General features: G+C 40.7%; 1 protein-coding gene across 5 annotated transcripts; it reads right to left on the reverse strand.

Moving 5' to 3' along the window:
• Positions 1–711: 711 nt before the first annotated feature.
• washc2c (WASH complex subunit 2C) lies at positions 712–14,858 on the reverse strand. 5 transcript variants are annotated; one of them, XM_078160533.1, is made up of 31 exons: positions 14,706–14,858; positions 13,301–13,444; positions 12,941–13,105; positions 12,719–12,784; positions 12,355–12,528; positions 12,146–12,239; positions 12,000–12,061; positions 11,836–11,892; positions 11,635–11,736; positions 11,137–11,221; positions 10,898–10,957; positions 10,656–10,780; positions 10,461–10,551; positions 10,291–10,344; positions 10,013–10,201; positions 9,762–9,910; positions 9,568–9,678; positions 8,985–9,077; positions 8,791–8,892; positions 8,578–8,685; positions 7,895–8,073; positions 6,263–6,383; positions 5,689–6,081; positions 5,443–5,571; positions 5,110–5,211; positions 4,854–4,928; positions 4,569–4,628; positions 3,889–4,104; positions 1,789–2,487; positions 1,532–1,703; positions 712–1,403 (listed from the first exon to the last, which is right to left on the reverse strand). In XM_078160533.1, the coding sequence occupies exons 2-31, from the start codon at positions 13,442–13,444 to the stop codon at positions 1,258–1,260; spliced, it is 4,323 nt and encodes a 1,440-aa protein (XP_078016659.1). In that variant the 5' UTR covers positions 14,706–14,858; the 3' UTR covers positions 712–1,257. The 5 variants fall into 5 exon arrangements, with proteins under 5 accessions (XP_078016659.1, XP_078016658.1, XP_078016661.1 ...); XM_078160532.1 differs by having other exon boundaries at positions 10,656–10,783; XM_078160535.1 differs by lacking the exon at positions 10,898–10,957 and having other exon boundaries at positions 10,656–10,783.
• Positions 14,859–16,357: the final 1,499 nt, after the last annotated feature.

Genomic DNA, 16,357 nt, shown 5'->3' on the forward strand with positions numbered 1-16,357 from the left:
TTTGGACCCAATTATTGTATTTGTAAAGACTGTAATTATTACAGTCCTAAAAAAAAAAAAAAAAATCACACATGGTGACATAATTGGTACAAATCACTGTCTGTCATCAGTATGTATGAAACATTGGGCATCTTTTTTGGACATTAATGGTGAATTTAAAAACACACCATTATGAAAACACCTATTGAAACAAAGTTCAACAGTTTCCAATACACTCACATGATGTAAAAATACTAATATTTTAATAAAATTATAGATCCTTGTGTTTTTAAGTGCATGCCAGTTTGTGGCTTCATTCCAGCAAACACGTCCCAATCTCATATGTAAGGCAAATAAGCTTTCAGTGCCATGTTCAAGCCACAAAAAAGCAAGAACCTCACCGTGAGACACTACAAATTATGCTTTCATAGTTTTCTGGAGCTTTTACTTACTATGGGAAAGGTTATATAACTTACAGCAGCCAAGTGGGTTTCTATTTAAATGCTAATAAAAGGAGCAGCCTCAATTCTTCCTCCTTTTCTAACTTTAATAATACTGACCTCAGCCAAAAAACTAAACCCCAATCATCAAAAAATGAAACAGAAGCGGTGTTAATAATCACAGATCTAAAGTTCCCCTCCTTCTCATATCAGACACCGATCTATATCTGAGTTTAGACGGACATGACGCACATGAAAATAAGAGACTTAAAATAATCACACTCATTTCAGATAGCATAAAATATGTTTCTGTTTAGTTATTAAAAATGAATTTCCTTTTTCATCACAGCCAAAGTTAGGAAATCGATGAATTTCTTATTAATAAAAACATTGTCAAAATGCCTAAGACAGTAAGTAAACACATTGATTTCTCATAAGCATGATATGGCACAAACCCAAAGGCATGGAATCTCAACATGAAAAAGCCAAAAGGATAAACATCTTCAAAACAAACAAAACAATTAACTGTTAATTTCTGCAGGCTTTGAGGCTAAGCATATGGTATGCTTATAAAGTGCTATCATGTATAATAAAGATTAACAGTACTGTTACATAATATGATCTGATGCCGAGATGATTCAGGAAGTGCTGCCGGAGGATGGCTGGAATAATTGTCATTTGAGTTTTTAATCTGCCAAAAATAAGCCCCAGTATTTATATGAATTCATATGAATAAATACTCTATCAACAGTGTATCCGATCTCCAAACTTTCAGCGATCCAAATGACAAAAGACTTAATCCACAATTGTACAAATCTGGCTACTCAGAAACAACAGTTCAGTTCCCACCAAGAGCGTTAAGTGGATCGTCAAATATGTTGCTTGAATCCGCTGCCGTACTGGTCTCCTGAGACGGTGGGGTTTTCTTTGATTTATGGGGAGCCTTCGTGACTGGTTTTACTGTGCTTGGGGAAAAGATGTCATCTTTACAGAACAGAGAGATGGAAAACATATTTGGTTAAATATGGCAATTAAAAAAGGGTAGATAACAGTACAGACCAAAAGTGTGAATTACTAACATTAATGCCTTCATGCCTTATTTTGTTTCTTACCCATGTCATCATCAAATATTGACTTGGTCTCTCCCTTTGTCTTGGACTTCTGTTTTGGTTTTGAAGTGTCCGTCAGGTCAGCAAAAATGTCTATGTTGTCATCGAACAAGCTGGCATCAAGGGTCTTCTCTTTGTGCTTCTTGTGAACTTTAGGCACAGCGGCTACTTCATCCTGAGAACACAGAAATTCAGCCAATAAGAAAAGAAATGGCACAGAACACCATGACAGTTTTACCATCAATGTAAAATAAAGGTACCTGGAAGATGTCCTGCTTTGAAAAACTACTGCCAATTTCTTTACTACTTGTGGATGTGGGAGTGGAGCTGTTGCTCACTCCAAAGATGTCCTCATCATCGTCATCGTCTTCCAAAAACGTTGAGGGCTTGGCTTTCTTAGTAGTTGCCCTTGGTTTGACCTTTTGGAAAAGGTCATCAGTGTTATCATCAAAGATGGATGGGAGAGTGCTTTTGTCTTTCTTCAGTCCCACCCCACTACTGGCCTGAGCTTGTGCAGTCTTGGTAGTTTGTCTGGTGGAGGCTGTTTTAGTGACTGAGGTAACCCCGAACAGACTGTCGGAGCCAAAAAGGTCATCCTCATCAGGAGACAGCAGCACCTTGGTACTGCTGCTGTTACTTTTACTAGAGTCTTTCTTTACAGCATCTGTGGATACTGGCAGTGTCAGTACAGAGGGTCTGGGGGTGCTTTCAGGGAGAGAGGATTGAGAGGGTGAGGAGGCGGGCAGGGTTGCAGGTGCAGCTGAGTTAGTTAGTGTCGGACTGGGACTCGTCTTGCTGGGCTTCCCTGGTGGAGGTAAGACTGAACCAGACAGACTGGGGTTTGGCCCAGTATCATCTCCACCCGTGGTCTCATCTCTGTCCTTCACAGATCTTTGGGCTGCTTGCTGCCTCGCTGCTCTGGACTGGGGTCTCCGTTGTACAGAACCTTTGGCACGACTCTGCATGACAGAAGATTTGCATTTATAATATCAGAAGCTGAGTGTATCAATATGTCTGGGTTTAACATTATGTCAGACTTAGGGGCCGTACACATGCTGCGTTTGTTGCACCCTCAAATTCATTGTTTTCAATGTAGACGTGCAACAGGTGTGCTCAAACGCAAGAGTGATGCTCATTTTTCAGGGTGCAACAACTGCACCCTGAGATGAACCAAGTTCAACTTTTGGAACGCAGCAGCGCGCGCTGCATGTCATGTGACAAGGAACATCCAATCACAGCTGACAAATATCTTTATCTTCTTCCCTAAATATCAGTCTGCAGTAGTAAATATGGAAAAGTTGATAATTTTGGTGCAGGGCTGCCAGAGCTTTATATCTGTCCCATGGACAGTAGGCCCACACACTTATTACCAGCACCAGGAAGAAGATCAGCTCTGTACTCAGGATTTCAGGCAAACAGGCTATGGTACAGTGCTTGTTAAGGTTGCTTAGCAACCTCAGATGCAACCTGCTGCTGCGCTCTTAAAAGCTGGCACAAAAAAGGCACAGACTTAGAGCCCTGCACCCGACCTCACGTTTTCCAGGTGGTTAAGGATGCAGCATGCGTACGGCCCCTTAAAGCTGAAAGTTACGACCGACTTGAGGATATGAGTGTTGCACCATCTAGACTTGCGCCTGGGTGTAACTTTTACGTCTAGCATGGAGCAGGCATAAGTTGGAAAAACAGTCTAGTATTCATGGTAATAATTACAGAAAAAATGATAATCACACAATCAGAAAACAAAACAGATAATGGCGGTTCATCACGTTTACAGACCAAATAAATAATGAAAGGGCATTAGATGAGCAAGGGTTGCATGTGATCGCACAAACCCACTGGACATCTATTCAGACAGTGAGCTGACTGAGAGTTGCGCTTTCGATGGCAAGCCCTGTTGAGTTTATTCAAGAGCTCTCCCCTCAACAATTCTGTGTTGATAGTTTTTGTATGTTTATGTTTAATTTTAACTAATTTAGCTGATTTTTTTTGATGCACTGCACACAATTCTGTAAGTTTTCTTATGAAAAACTTATCAATAAAATTTGTTTCCTTTTTTTAGTTCCATATCTTCCATGGCATGTTTAAAGGCAGAAGTTAGAGTGTGCTTTGTACAGAAAGTTTTGTTTGCAACATAATCACTTTGCATATATTCATGTGGATGCGCATCATGCGACCGAGCACAGCTACGACTGTGGTTAGTCAGGCTTGTTGACCTTGGTGTAAATGCAAATCACAAAGGCAGACGTGGCTAAGACCGAGCTAAGAATTGAGACCTACTTTTTTCCATCCAGTCAGTCCCTGAAATCCAATTTTAAGACTTAGAGATAACCGATATAATACTCCAGGGATCAAAACCTTACCTTGTGTGCACTCTGCAGTGTCGTAACCTGAACTGGGGAGTCAAAGCTCACTCCTTCCTGGGATCCTACAGGAGTCGTGACGGGGCTGGGGCTCAGACTGGAGCTGGACACCCCAGAAGAGGAACTAGGGGCCATGCCAGGGAGTACACTTATGGTCCCTGGCATACTGGGGGCAGCTCCAGGGAGCAACGCGGCAGGGTTGATCATCAGATTGGCCTGAATATGATAAGATCAGACACACCAATACAATCATTTATCAAGAGTGAAAAAAGTTTTAACAGACTTTCTAGTTAACCACACATTTAACTCTTTTCATGAGGTTTGCCAGAGTGGTTCCAAGCAGCCGATCATTCAGAGAAAAATGAAAAAAGCAGGACTGCAGATGGAAATGAGGCAACAGCAAGATGCAATAACATCTTGTGAAATTGAAAGACACGAGTGAGCAGCTTCTTCCAGTTCAGCAAAATGAAATCAAGACAGATAATTATATCTTCATTTTGGTAGTCATGCTGCTACATCGCAGTCAAGCTTTGAAGTTGAAACATGGAGAAAGCCCAGACAGAAGACACCTTGAAAGAGAAAAACGTGTAACTGGGAGGAGAAAAGTATTTCCTCAGGAGGAATCAGAGTGAAATGCCAGGAATGAAGACTTCTGATTCAATAAAAACAAAAATAATTACTTGAAGTTTCCCAATCCTTGATGAGGAATCTTTAGGTTTTACAGGGCTTGGTGCAGGTTTCTGTGTGGTTAGATTACAGCAGGTTCAGAATTTAATGTTTCTGTGTTCATCTAGAAAAAATACTGTGTGACTATCACAACATGTCAAAAAGTATTAAAAAAGGAAGCTAATACAAGCAAAAATAAACCCTTTATCAAACTCCCATGGACACACAGATATGCGTGTTTATGGTTCAAAGAAAACAGCCCATGATATTATTGCATTGTGTGTTTACAGTAGACTCACCTGAATCTCTGATACAGGTTCTGGACTTGCTAGAGGTGCTTTGTCAGTGGGTTTACTGGGCTTCTCTGCTACTTTCTGACAATGACAACAAAGAGGAAAAACAAGAGCTGCTGAATTACAATTTCGATTTCAGTTCAATAACTATTTACGAATATTATTCAAATGGGGTTGCAGGAATCCAGCATGAGGCACAAGGAGAAGCAAGAACAGGAATCCAGAATAATTCTAATCATTGGAAAAATGATCAATTTGCTACCGGAGGAGGAGCTTTTGGCTTGACAGAGCTGAAGAGGTCATCCTCGTCGTCATCTGCGAACAGACTTTGTGATGCTGGCTTCGCTGAGCTGAGCTTGGAGCTCTGAAAAGCACACAGAGTCATGTATCCTTACAATCTAGTGAAAGACCATCTGCATTCAGACACAGCAGAGAGAAAAGAAACAGATCTACAAGCAGATAAGAATATCTAAGGCCCTGTTTAGATCTGACATTAACATGCATTTTGGTGGACAGCGCTAAATACAAGTGTAACCGACCACCAAGATGCACTGGGATGTCAATACCAGGTCTAAAGAGGCACTTATTTACTGACCGCAGCTTTCCCTGAGGTGGCAAACAGATCAACATCCGGGTCATTGTCCTTCTGCTGCGTCTGACTGAACAGCAGCTCCTCGTCCTGGAAAACACCTGTGCTCTTTGCCTGTGGTCGCTCCTCTGAAGTCTGTGAACACAAAATGATAGACACATTTCAGTACACTGGCTGCAGCAGAAGAAGGATACCAGTGCAGCTAAATCATTTGCTTACACTATTCTTAGTTTTACTGAAAATCTTACCAACCTTTACCGCATTGCTTGCTGCAGGTTTACTGGGGGTGAATATCGGATCACTCCAGTCTGATTCATCTTCCTCCTCATCATCAAACAGACTAACAGTGTTTGTTTTGACTTTGTCGTCCTTCTTCTCCTCCTTCTTGACATTTGGTGGTGGGCTGTCGTCATTGCCAGTTTCATCCAACGGGCTCTTTGTCTCCTTGTTGGCAAGAACATTGATGCCTCCAAAAAGGCTGACTGCTCCGGCAGGCTTCTTTTTACTTTCGCTGATGTCTGGCGAGGTCGCTGATGGGAGCGGCACAGGAGTCTTTGCTGCTGGCTTCTCCTGCTCTGAAGACTTGTCCTCTGCTGCTGTTCTAGATACTACAACCTCCTCTGGTTTCTCAAACAGGGAGGATGACTGAGAGAAGACAGGTATTGAAAAAATTAATCACAGTGTGACAAACTCATAGAGCCAAGTTTTTAATTTGGTGTTTTTGTGTATTTGAAAAAAAAAAATTCCTTCACCCCTTGAGCTTATTAAACCTTTTTGGAGCCCGCTGGAGGCCATCTTCAAAAAAAGCTTTAGTTGGTGCACTCACTTTAGTAGCTGGGGCTGCAGTGTTTGTGTTGACAGCAGGTTTGATGCCAAAGAGGGATCCTTTATCTTCATCATCACCCTCATCTTCAAACAAAAGAGCAACTCTTTGAGGCTTCTTCTGACTGTATGAAGCGACAGAACAAGAGGATAGGTAAGAATTCATGCCAATACAATATTTTTAAAAACTGATCATCTGTAAAGTACAATGAAAGTGATTTAAATGCAATAATAATATTTTTTTTTGTATAGCACTTATCTAAGCAAGGTTACAAAGTGCTTCACAAAGTGCATGAAAATAAAACAACAGTAACACAATACAATATTTAAAAAAAATGTTAAGAGCTAAGAAAAGGGAAGGTAATAAAACAAACAGGAAATAAAACACAAACGTTACAAATCAACAAGTACATATCAGGAATTAAAAAGGGAGAGCTTTCCTATAAAAATATGTTTCAAGCAATGATTTAAAAATGGGTAACGTGCTAGCCAACTTAATCTCCTCAGGCAGAGAATTCCAGAGCCTCGGGACCTTGATGGCAAAGGCCCGATCACCGTGCGGTACCAACCTTGATCTAGGGACAATTAGCGAGGGTAGGCTTGAGGATCTCAGGTCACAACTTACAGCATAGGTTGTCAGAAGCTCAGCTATATACAGTATCTCACATGAGTACACCCCTCACATTTTTGGAAATGTTTTATTATATCTTGTCATGGGACAACACTATAGAAATGACACTTTGATATAACCTAAAGTAGTCAGTGTACAGCTTGTATAGTAGTATAGATTTACCTTCCTCTGAAAATTACTCAAAACACAGCCATCAACATCTAAACAGCTGGCAACATAAGTGAGTACACCCCACAGTGAACATGTCCAAATTGTGCCTAAAGTGTCAATATTTTGTGAGCCAACCATTATTATCTAGCACTGCCTTAACCCTTTTGGGCATGGAATTCACCAGAGCTCACAGGTTGCTTCAGGAATCCTCTCCCACTCCTCCATGATGACATCATGGAGCAGATGGATGTGAAGACACCTTGCGCTCCTCTACCTTCAGCTTGAGGATGGCCCACAGGTGCACAGGTGAGTTTAGGGCTGGATACATACTTGGCCAGTCCATCATCTTCACCTTCATCTTCCTCAGCAAGACAGTTGTCATCTACTAGGTGTGTTTTGGGTCCAAGACAACGGTCCCTTGCTTACAGTCAAGTATAGTAGTGGCAGCACTCATGCAGCCCCAAACCATGATGCTGCCACCACTATACTTGACTGTAAGCAAGGGACAGTTGTCTTGGACAAAAATGGGAGGGGTGTACTCACTTAATGTGAGATACTGTAACTGGGGGCTAAACCATGTTGAGCTTTCTATGTTACTAAAACAATCTTAAAATCAATTCTGAAGTTAACAGGCAACCAATGGCAGTAGGCAAAAATTTGGGTGATTTGTAACCTATGATTTTGTCCCAGTTAAAATATGAGCTGCAGCATTCTGTACTAGTTGAAGCTGATCTACTGATGAGTTACTGAGGCGTGTAAACAGTGCATTATGGTGCAACACAATTGCGACAGTGCACAGACAGGTTTTGGCATGGTTTTTTAAAAAAAAAAAAAAAAAACTTAAATTGTAAATACCTTGACGTTGTTGTTGGAGCAAACAGGTCATCATCATCCCCGTCATCGTTATCAAAGAGGCTGCTTTTGTTAGATATTTTGGCACTGGGGAGACTGGAGGGAGCACTGGCACTGGGCTTCATCCCTGGGGTCTTGACCTCTGGCTTCCCCACACTGCTATTAGAACTCAACCACTGATCCTGTCATTCAGATATGCAAGAAAATAATGCATCATATTGTGCGCTCTATTAAATATTAGTATGCAGCAGTGAAATATGCAGTGTTGCAAACTTGACAATTTTCTCGCCAAAGTTAGCAGCTTTTCAGACCCTCTTGTTTCTAAAAAGTGGCTAGCTACTAATTTAAAGACTTATTCAATCCATCAGGGTAAAAGCGAGAAGTACACTGTATTGTAATTTATTCCCATGCATGCTGCTTAGGCTAATAGCAGTCCACAGCTCCTCCACCATCAGCAAGGAGTGTCTCCCCCTCTTTCCTCTCAGAGAGGAGACCTTGGTTGCTGCAAAGGTGGGAGTTCAGCTGGCTTTGGAGGACTTTTCTCTATTGAATCTAATTCAGCATCCTATATTCAAATGAATGCATGGTGGCGTCACCAATATGCAAAAGACTGGATTGATTTTACTCACTACTTCCATTGGAAAAGAGTTAGCAACACTAAAATATGACTTGTCATATTGACTTACCTCATCATCACTGAAGAGCGAGCTGGACACAGTCTTACTGGGCTGCGGTTTGGAGGCTTTAGCTGTATTAGGTTTTGCTGTAGATTTAGCTGCAGATGCAAACAGATCCTGCAAAGGTGAACAACCAGATTATTGTAACAGACTCACAGCAATAACAAGCCAAACCTAATTCCGTTTTGACGAGTGTGTGAAATATTAGCTCATCATTCCCACCTCTTCTTCCTCATCACTAAATAATGACAAAGGAGCCTTGCTGGTTTTGCCCTGGCTTGTAGGTTCAGGCTTAGAGTGGCTCTTAGGGATGGTTGGAGATTCCTTTGGATAGCAAAAACATACATATGTATAGAGTAATCAAAATGTGTTATTACTGTTGGCACTTTTTCTCCAGTGAAGTTTGAGAACTTTACCTGTGTGTCTTCATCATCAGAGAAGAGGCCTCTGGTCTGGGGTTTCTGAGGCTGCTTGACAACAGTCTTCACAGCATCTGGAGCTGGCCCGTTCTGAAATACACATCACAAAGATAAAAATTTACCAAAGACAGCTTTGTAAATTCTAACTCCTTTAAGTGTGTTGTTTTAGTCTTGAAAGAAAAATCTGACAGAGAGCAAAGAGAACTGAACTGTGTCAACAGGAGTAAAGGCCAGCAGTGCACTCCAAACTGAATCGAATTTGGCCTTTTCTCAGACTGCACTTGAATATGGCACTTTGAGCAAACATCAATATACTGACTGCAGCTAGGTCTTTTCATTTAATGGCTTCCATGAAAGATAAACAAGCTTATGGGTCATGACCTCAAAACAAAAAGTTACATTAAAGCTTGTAGAACTCTGAAGGTAATAATGAAAATGCACTGTGGTCTTGACGGTGTATTAGGAGGCAGTGCAAAACCTTTTGCTCCTTTCTGGTCGATAAACTGACATTTTGCATGTGAAAACACAACAAATTAGATTTTGCCAGGAGTATTTTTGTTAGACAAAGATCCATTCAGACCTCCTCAGATTTCTCAGACTCCTCGCTGGTAGACGGCTGGCGTTTTTTCAAGCCCTCACTGAGCAAGCTTTGAGTCCCAGGTCCAAACATGGAGATGGCGCCTGCCGGCATCTAAACAAAACAATGAATCATCAACAGGAGAACTCGCCACCAAAGTGTTCAACTTTTGAGACACTTAAAAGGTTGATCTTTACCTTTTTCTCAGGTTGTTTAACCTGCTCTTCGGCTACCTCCTTCTTGCTCTGAGCTGGAGCCGGTGCACTGTACTTCTCACTGAATATGTCTCCATCCTCATCGTCTTCATCGAAAAGGTCGATAGCTTTCTTGGGTTTCTGCTGTCCAGCTGAAAAGGAGGGTAAAACAACCAATAATGGAGGGTTTTGTGGGTGTGAATCCCACCTGAACCTGGACTGTAGCACTGAAATGCCAATTCTTACACATTTACCTGAGTCAGACTTTTTCAGGCTTTTATCACTGAAGAAATCATCATCCTCATCCTCATCATCAAACAGCCCACCGCCTCCTCCACCAACACCAGCTCCTGAAGGAACCTGTTTGGTCTTAGGGGCTGGAGTCCCGTTCTCCTTGCTCCCCACTGAATCAGAGTCATTCCCTGAACTGAACAGGCTATTATCTGTGGGCAGAAAGGGTTTTTGGTTTGGTTAAGGACGATGAAGCAGACAAGGAGTTGATATCAGCTGTCATACAAATAAATGCTGCTACCTGGAAATATTGAAACGGCCCCTGCTGGAATCTTCTTTCCCGGTTTGTCAGACTCTTGAATGGCAAAGAAAAGTTATGTGTCAATCTGCCAGTCCACTTTCTTCTGTGTGTACCCATTTTATTTACATGTCTTTGCACATATAAATAAAAACATTGAAAGTTTGTCTTACCTGCAGATTGAGCTGTGCTTTTAGTGCTTTCATTTCGTACCTTCTTCTCTTCGGACACAGGAGGTTTTGGCGCCTCAGAGAAAAGATCGCCCTGAATAGCACAACATAATAGAGCACAAATCAAATTCTGGCCGAAGTCCAGAGTTTATGGGACTGAATAGGAGGCAGCTCTGAAAATCATTTAGTTTGATTTACCTCATCATCATCGTCAAACAGGCCTCTCCCTCCACTGAAGAGGCCACTTTTCCCTCCAAATGGGGAGAAGTCATCATTATCATCCATCTTCGGTGGCTTAAACATGTCATCACTGTCCTCTTCAGCTGCTGTAACAATGTACAGAAACATTATTGAGGAGCATACTGGTAACAATGGGCCCACTGTAGAAATAACGAACTCAAAACAAAATAAAAAAGTTTGATGATGAATGAAAGTCTTACCCTGTGGCTTTGCAGGCTTTGGTTCTTTCCTGCTTTTACTTTTCTTCTTAGATGCCAATGCTTCCAAGACATGACATGGTAGAAACACAAAAGCCATGAACATGCACATGCGACGATGTTGTTGCTTAAATCTCAAATGTAAAACGTGATGCTTTCTTTTCCTTAAATTAAATGTGAAGAGTGGGAGTAACAAAGTGAGATGATATACTGCCAGTTGGTTGATAATGACAGTGACTTACATGCGCGATCTCCTTCTGGTTTGTTGACTGGTTCGCCTTTGATTCGGGCTGCCAGCTCATCAGCAAAAGACGATGAGCCTGTGTTCTGTATGTGACGTGAAAACAACCAGATTAACAAATATTTTATCTCAGGGCTTGCAATAATGGTTGCCAGGTTGCAACTGGCAACCATTTTGATAAAAACTGTCAATCACAGCAAACAGCAAAACGTGCACCCCAAAATAAACATTTAATTTCATTCAGTCACTGCATTAAAACTTTTAAACATTCTTTCATCTCACATTTTCATTACTAATCCTAATGACTCAAAATACTATATAAAGGTGACTAAAATAGGCAACCATATTTTTAGTCTCTGCTATCAAAAGCTGATGCCTGGTTTCCAGCTACTTTTAAAAGTTAGTGCTAAGTGCCGTATCTGAATGATTTTTACACTGAAATTACTAATAACTCTCAAGATACCCTTTAAGTACTAGAACAGAGTTATAACAGACATACCTTTGTGTCCTCATCATCGTCATCCCTGTCTGATTCTCCAAATATGTCAGAATCCTCATCCTCCTCCTCTTCATCATCGTCATAACTCAACATGGATGACTTCTAGGTGAGTGTGGGAAGGAAATCCAAAATGTTAAAGTTGTCTGCTTCAATGCTCTTCAGTCTCTTGATTTGTTTTGGCAGGCATGTGGCTAAGCTTACCTTCCTGATATTATTGTGACCTTCATCCTCCTCCTGATTAAAGTCGTCATCTGAATGCTGTTAAATACAACAACACATACAATGAGGTTTTATATTTCCTGTGCAAGATGTAAAATACAAGTCCTTGAAAAATACTGTGAAAGAAAAGGGAAAAAAGGTCTTACAACTTCTTCTTTGCCATCTTCACTCTCAATGACGCTGTCTCTGTCACTGTCGACTGACATTTCTGCAAAGACAATCATAGAGATACATGAGGGAAAATAAGGAGAATAATGAGGGAGTGCCTGAAGACATGCCGTGAGTATATTACCATCACTTGAGAGGTCACCGAGTCCAACGTCCTCTTGTTCCATGAAGGCCTGGGAACCAATCAGATACGGAAGCGGCCTGTCCACATAAAGATCCTAAAAGACAAGGACAAAAAGAGACACAAAGGATAAATTATATTCATGTAAAGATGTGCTATCACATGCATTTCTGCAGTAATTATTAAGTACTGCTCCAAGATTAGGAGCACACCTTGGGCTCCAGGATGGCCTCCACTCTGTCTGTGACCTCTTCGTCCTCTGAGTCAGAGTTTCCCGCTTTGATGTCCAGATGCTCAAAGGCCGACTCCAGCACTCTCAGACCGTGGTTTACAGCTTCCTGCATCTTAGGGATTAGCTCTGCCTCTTTCTGCTCACGAGTCTTCTCCTTTAACGAAAACAAAAAAAAAAAAAAAAAATAACTTTTCACTTTTATAATGTGTGCCACGTATTGCAGCTGTACTACCCCTGAAATAATAATACTGAAAAGCATTTTTCAGTTTTATATTTGTTGGTCACTCAGGGTTGCACACCATGTCATCAAATGTTAGGAGCAGAAATGATGAAATTCTTTATACCTCAGGCTGCTTATCCAAAGCATCAGCCTTGGGAATAGCATCTTCTAACTCTTCATCATACACTCTCTGTAACAGGACAAAAAGTTTGTTACCAGACTGATATCATATAAACCGAAACATTTTTGTTTCAAAAGTACACAAACAAGTAGACTAAATTGTGCAAGGTGTAGCAGAAAATGCAAAATTGAAGTAGAACAAAAAAGTTTCAATTATATACATTACATTTTCTATGAACTGTGTATTGGAAAGCATGAGGAAGTCATTGAAGACAGAGTGCAAGCAGCTATCTGTGGCCTTGGTGTCACGGATCAGACTGTCCAACTGCTTTTCAATATCGTGTGTCTTTGACAGCATTCTCTGGGAGAAGTCTTGGAGAAACAGGAAAAGCTGTGAAGAAACAAAAAAACGGTTATGTTATGGCGACAGCATCAGTTGCAGAGTTCCTTCCATTACAGCAAAGTAGAACATTTCACAATCTCCTCCACTACTTAAATTGGGGCAACATTTTTCTGACTTTTAAAGAAAATATGATGATGAATTACTTGGCCTTTTTCAGAGCTGGGGACAAACTTTCCAACTTACCCCAGAGTCGGCTGCCAAGGACCAGTTGGCACTGCTCTGCCGCATCTCTTCAAGAGTCCAGGGTCTCTCCCAAACCTGAGCATCTTTGTCTAAGTGTTCACTTCTGCTTGGGCCATTTGCTATTCCCTCCGGCAACCCGCTCATCTGCAATCAGATCACGTGTTGTTATTATTGGAATTAATAATGCAGAAGGGCTTTTAAACACCTTACATTCATAAATCATTAAGGGATAAACCCAGCTTAAAAGAAAATTATTCTTCTGGTGTAATAACACAGATCATATCTGTTTTACTTTGTATATTTTAATCAGTCTCCACTTGATGTAAAGAGCAGAGCAGCAGCAGAGAGACTGTTTGAGTAGAAAAGCTTGTTGGAGGAAATAACACTGAGGTGACTTTAAATACCAACAAGAGTGTTTTCTGCCAAGTTGTAACAACATAGCCAAAGCCCAAACCATAAACTGTTGTGGTAATATCATCTAGAAACAAGTAATGGGGTTGCTCTACAGACAATCAAGTTTCAAACAACTCCTTGGATACTGTAGCAGTACAGATGGTGATATATATCCTTAACATACTTAAGAAACACTACAAACAGCAAAAATACTGAAAGTAGCACATACTGAAAACAATCTAAGGCTCAGTTTTCCTGTCTGATTTTGCTGACAACCTGTATTTAGCTCTAATATTGCAAGTGTGACATAGAAAAAGTGAAGTCTGTGACAGGACTGTGGCATTCCTCCACAGGGTCAGGGCTATCAGTGAGCCCAAATAAATCAGCCACACACTGAACAAGCAGTATATAGTGCTGCCCTCTGGTCAAAGGTTTATACCTCCCCTCTGTAAAGTAAACCAGATACAGAAATCACTCATCTCAATGTTTTTGTATGTGTGGTGAGTTTAAGCCCTTACTATTGGAGGACATTTCCCACAGAGTCCAGTCACATTCATGTCATTAGACCACGTCTACAAACCAACCAATGACACAGGAAATTCAACGTGTTAAAGCTCGTCTCTGTGTTTGTAGATATTGACTTTAGTTTAACGAGTCAATGAAATACCACACGATAAATTACACATTAACGTAACTTGACACTGTATTTCCTTTAGCGACTGTAGTTTCACTGCTACACTTCCGTTACAACAACCAAGAGTTATGGCTTTGACAATGCAATAAAGTTGCTAATTTGCGGAAGGAGGACATGTTGCGTCCGTATAAAGTTGCCTAAATGTTATTTTCTCCTGCTAGCTTTCACATTCAAACAGAAGTGGAAGAGAAAGCGGGGACTGTTTGGCTAGCAGCTAGGTTAGCTCAACTTAGCTAGCCAACAGCAACGTTAGCTACAGCTGCTCCAAGCAACGCGGAGGAACAAATGTACCCACAATTTGAGCGCTCTCGTGCTTACCTTGAGTATCTCTGGTCAATAGCTGCCCACGACGGTCAAATGTGGTCAGAAAGGACGTAAAAAATAAGATCGATTATGCTAAATTTGGCCTTTCCCTCATTGGTCTTCTGACAGGTCAGCCATATTCTGTCTGCAGACAGTCACCTGACTACTGTCGCCTAGCAACCCGATGAAAGTGGGGCGGAGTGGAAAAGAGGCGAAGCTAACTACTCTCTGTGGTTTCTTCCCAAAATCAACATGCTGCTGTGGTAAACAGTGGTGTTAATTTCAGTTTCAGGCGGTGATGGCCTTTGACTATACTGTGCCGAGTTGTGCCTGCCAACGAGACTTGCATACACCTCAAAAACCACCAGACATGGTAAAGATTTGTACTGTAAAGTAGCCCACTGTTTAAAAACAATATAATCTTTGTGGGGTCAATCAGTGGTGATGAATGAGCCATCAATCTTTTATTTGACTCAGTGGAGGTAGTATTTCATTAAAAGGACTAAAAAATTGTAAGATTTCCTTGATTAATCTCGCAATATTTCTGAAGACAAACTCTTTCTAGGTTATTTTTCTCTGTTTTTAAGCATCTCAGACAGTTACTACACTAAACTGTTACTCAAACATGAGGGTTTTAAAGGGGAGCACCACCTAAGATAAGTAAAATTCAGTCAATATTCATGAACATAACCAAGGGAAATAAGTCTCAAACTTGTGATGTCATAGAGTATAAAGTCTGGAGCTGCTCCATGGACAGTGAATGGCGACAGATTTAGTGTGCCCATAGTATGTGTTTTCTTTTGTATATCCAAATGAGTTTTATTCTATTGGAGTGTTATCAGATCGTAAACATGGGTTCCCACACATTTGAAGGACAATATGTCAAAACTTTTCCATGACTTTTCAACGACCCATAATAAAATTTCCATGACCATAACGTGTAACATGACCAGAACTTTACACCGAATGTTAAATATTGCATGAAAGTTAAACAGCATCCTTCGCCAACCTCTAATAGTTACGTTCACAGTCACTTCAGCTACTTCAAACTACAGGCACAGGCAATACATTGCCCTTTAAATAATCATTTTTAAAAAGCTTTATAAGCACATATATCAGTCTGGCACTGGCTTTCAAGCATTATGGAAAACTGAACCAACTGTGCTGTCAGTGTGTACTCAGTGCATTAGATTCTAAACTCATTTTTGCAAGCTGAAAAAAATGTAGGCATGCACTTCTTAAGCCTGTCGGTATAGCCAGTCAATATACTTTGAATTAATATATCCAATAAGCCTTTGAATACAAGTTATCAATAGTCTACTTTCAATGCATGCACTTTGCTGTCCAACACAATGCTGACTACAGCGGACACTGAACTTTTAACTAATATTGTTTAAATGCATTTATTGTGAAGTGTCTCTGTGCAAATCAACATATGGACTCATTTAACATGTGGGTTACCATTAGAATAATGGGAGTGCACTCTGGTTTCATTTTAATGAAACGTGATGGTAAACAAAACATCACACAATAATGCATATTAACCTACAGAAAATACATTTGCTGTTTTGTTATATCACATGGAAGTTTAACCACAGATCACTGCTCACAAGATTAGTTAAAATTAATTTCATTGTACACAATACAATTCTATGACTTTTTCAAAA

This window comes from Epinephelus lanceolatus, chromosome 17, assembly GCF_041903045.1.
Source record: "Epinephelus lanceolatus isolate andai-2023 chromosome 17, ASM4190304v1, whole genome shotgun sequence".
Lineage (NCBI taxonomy): Eukaryota > Metazoa > Chordata > Actinopteri > Perciformes > Serranidae > Epinephelus > Epinephelus lanceolatus.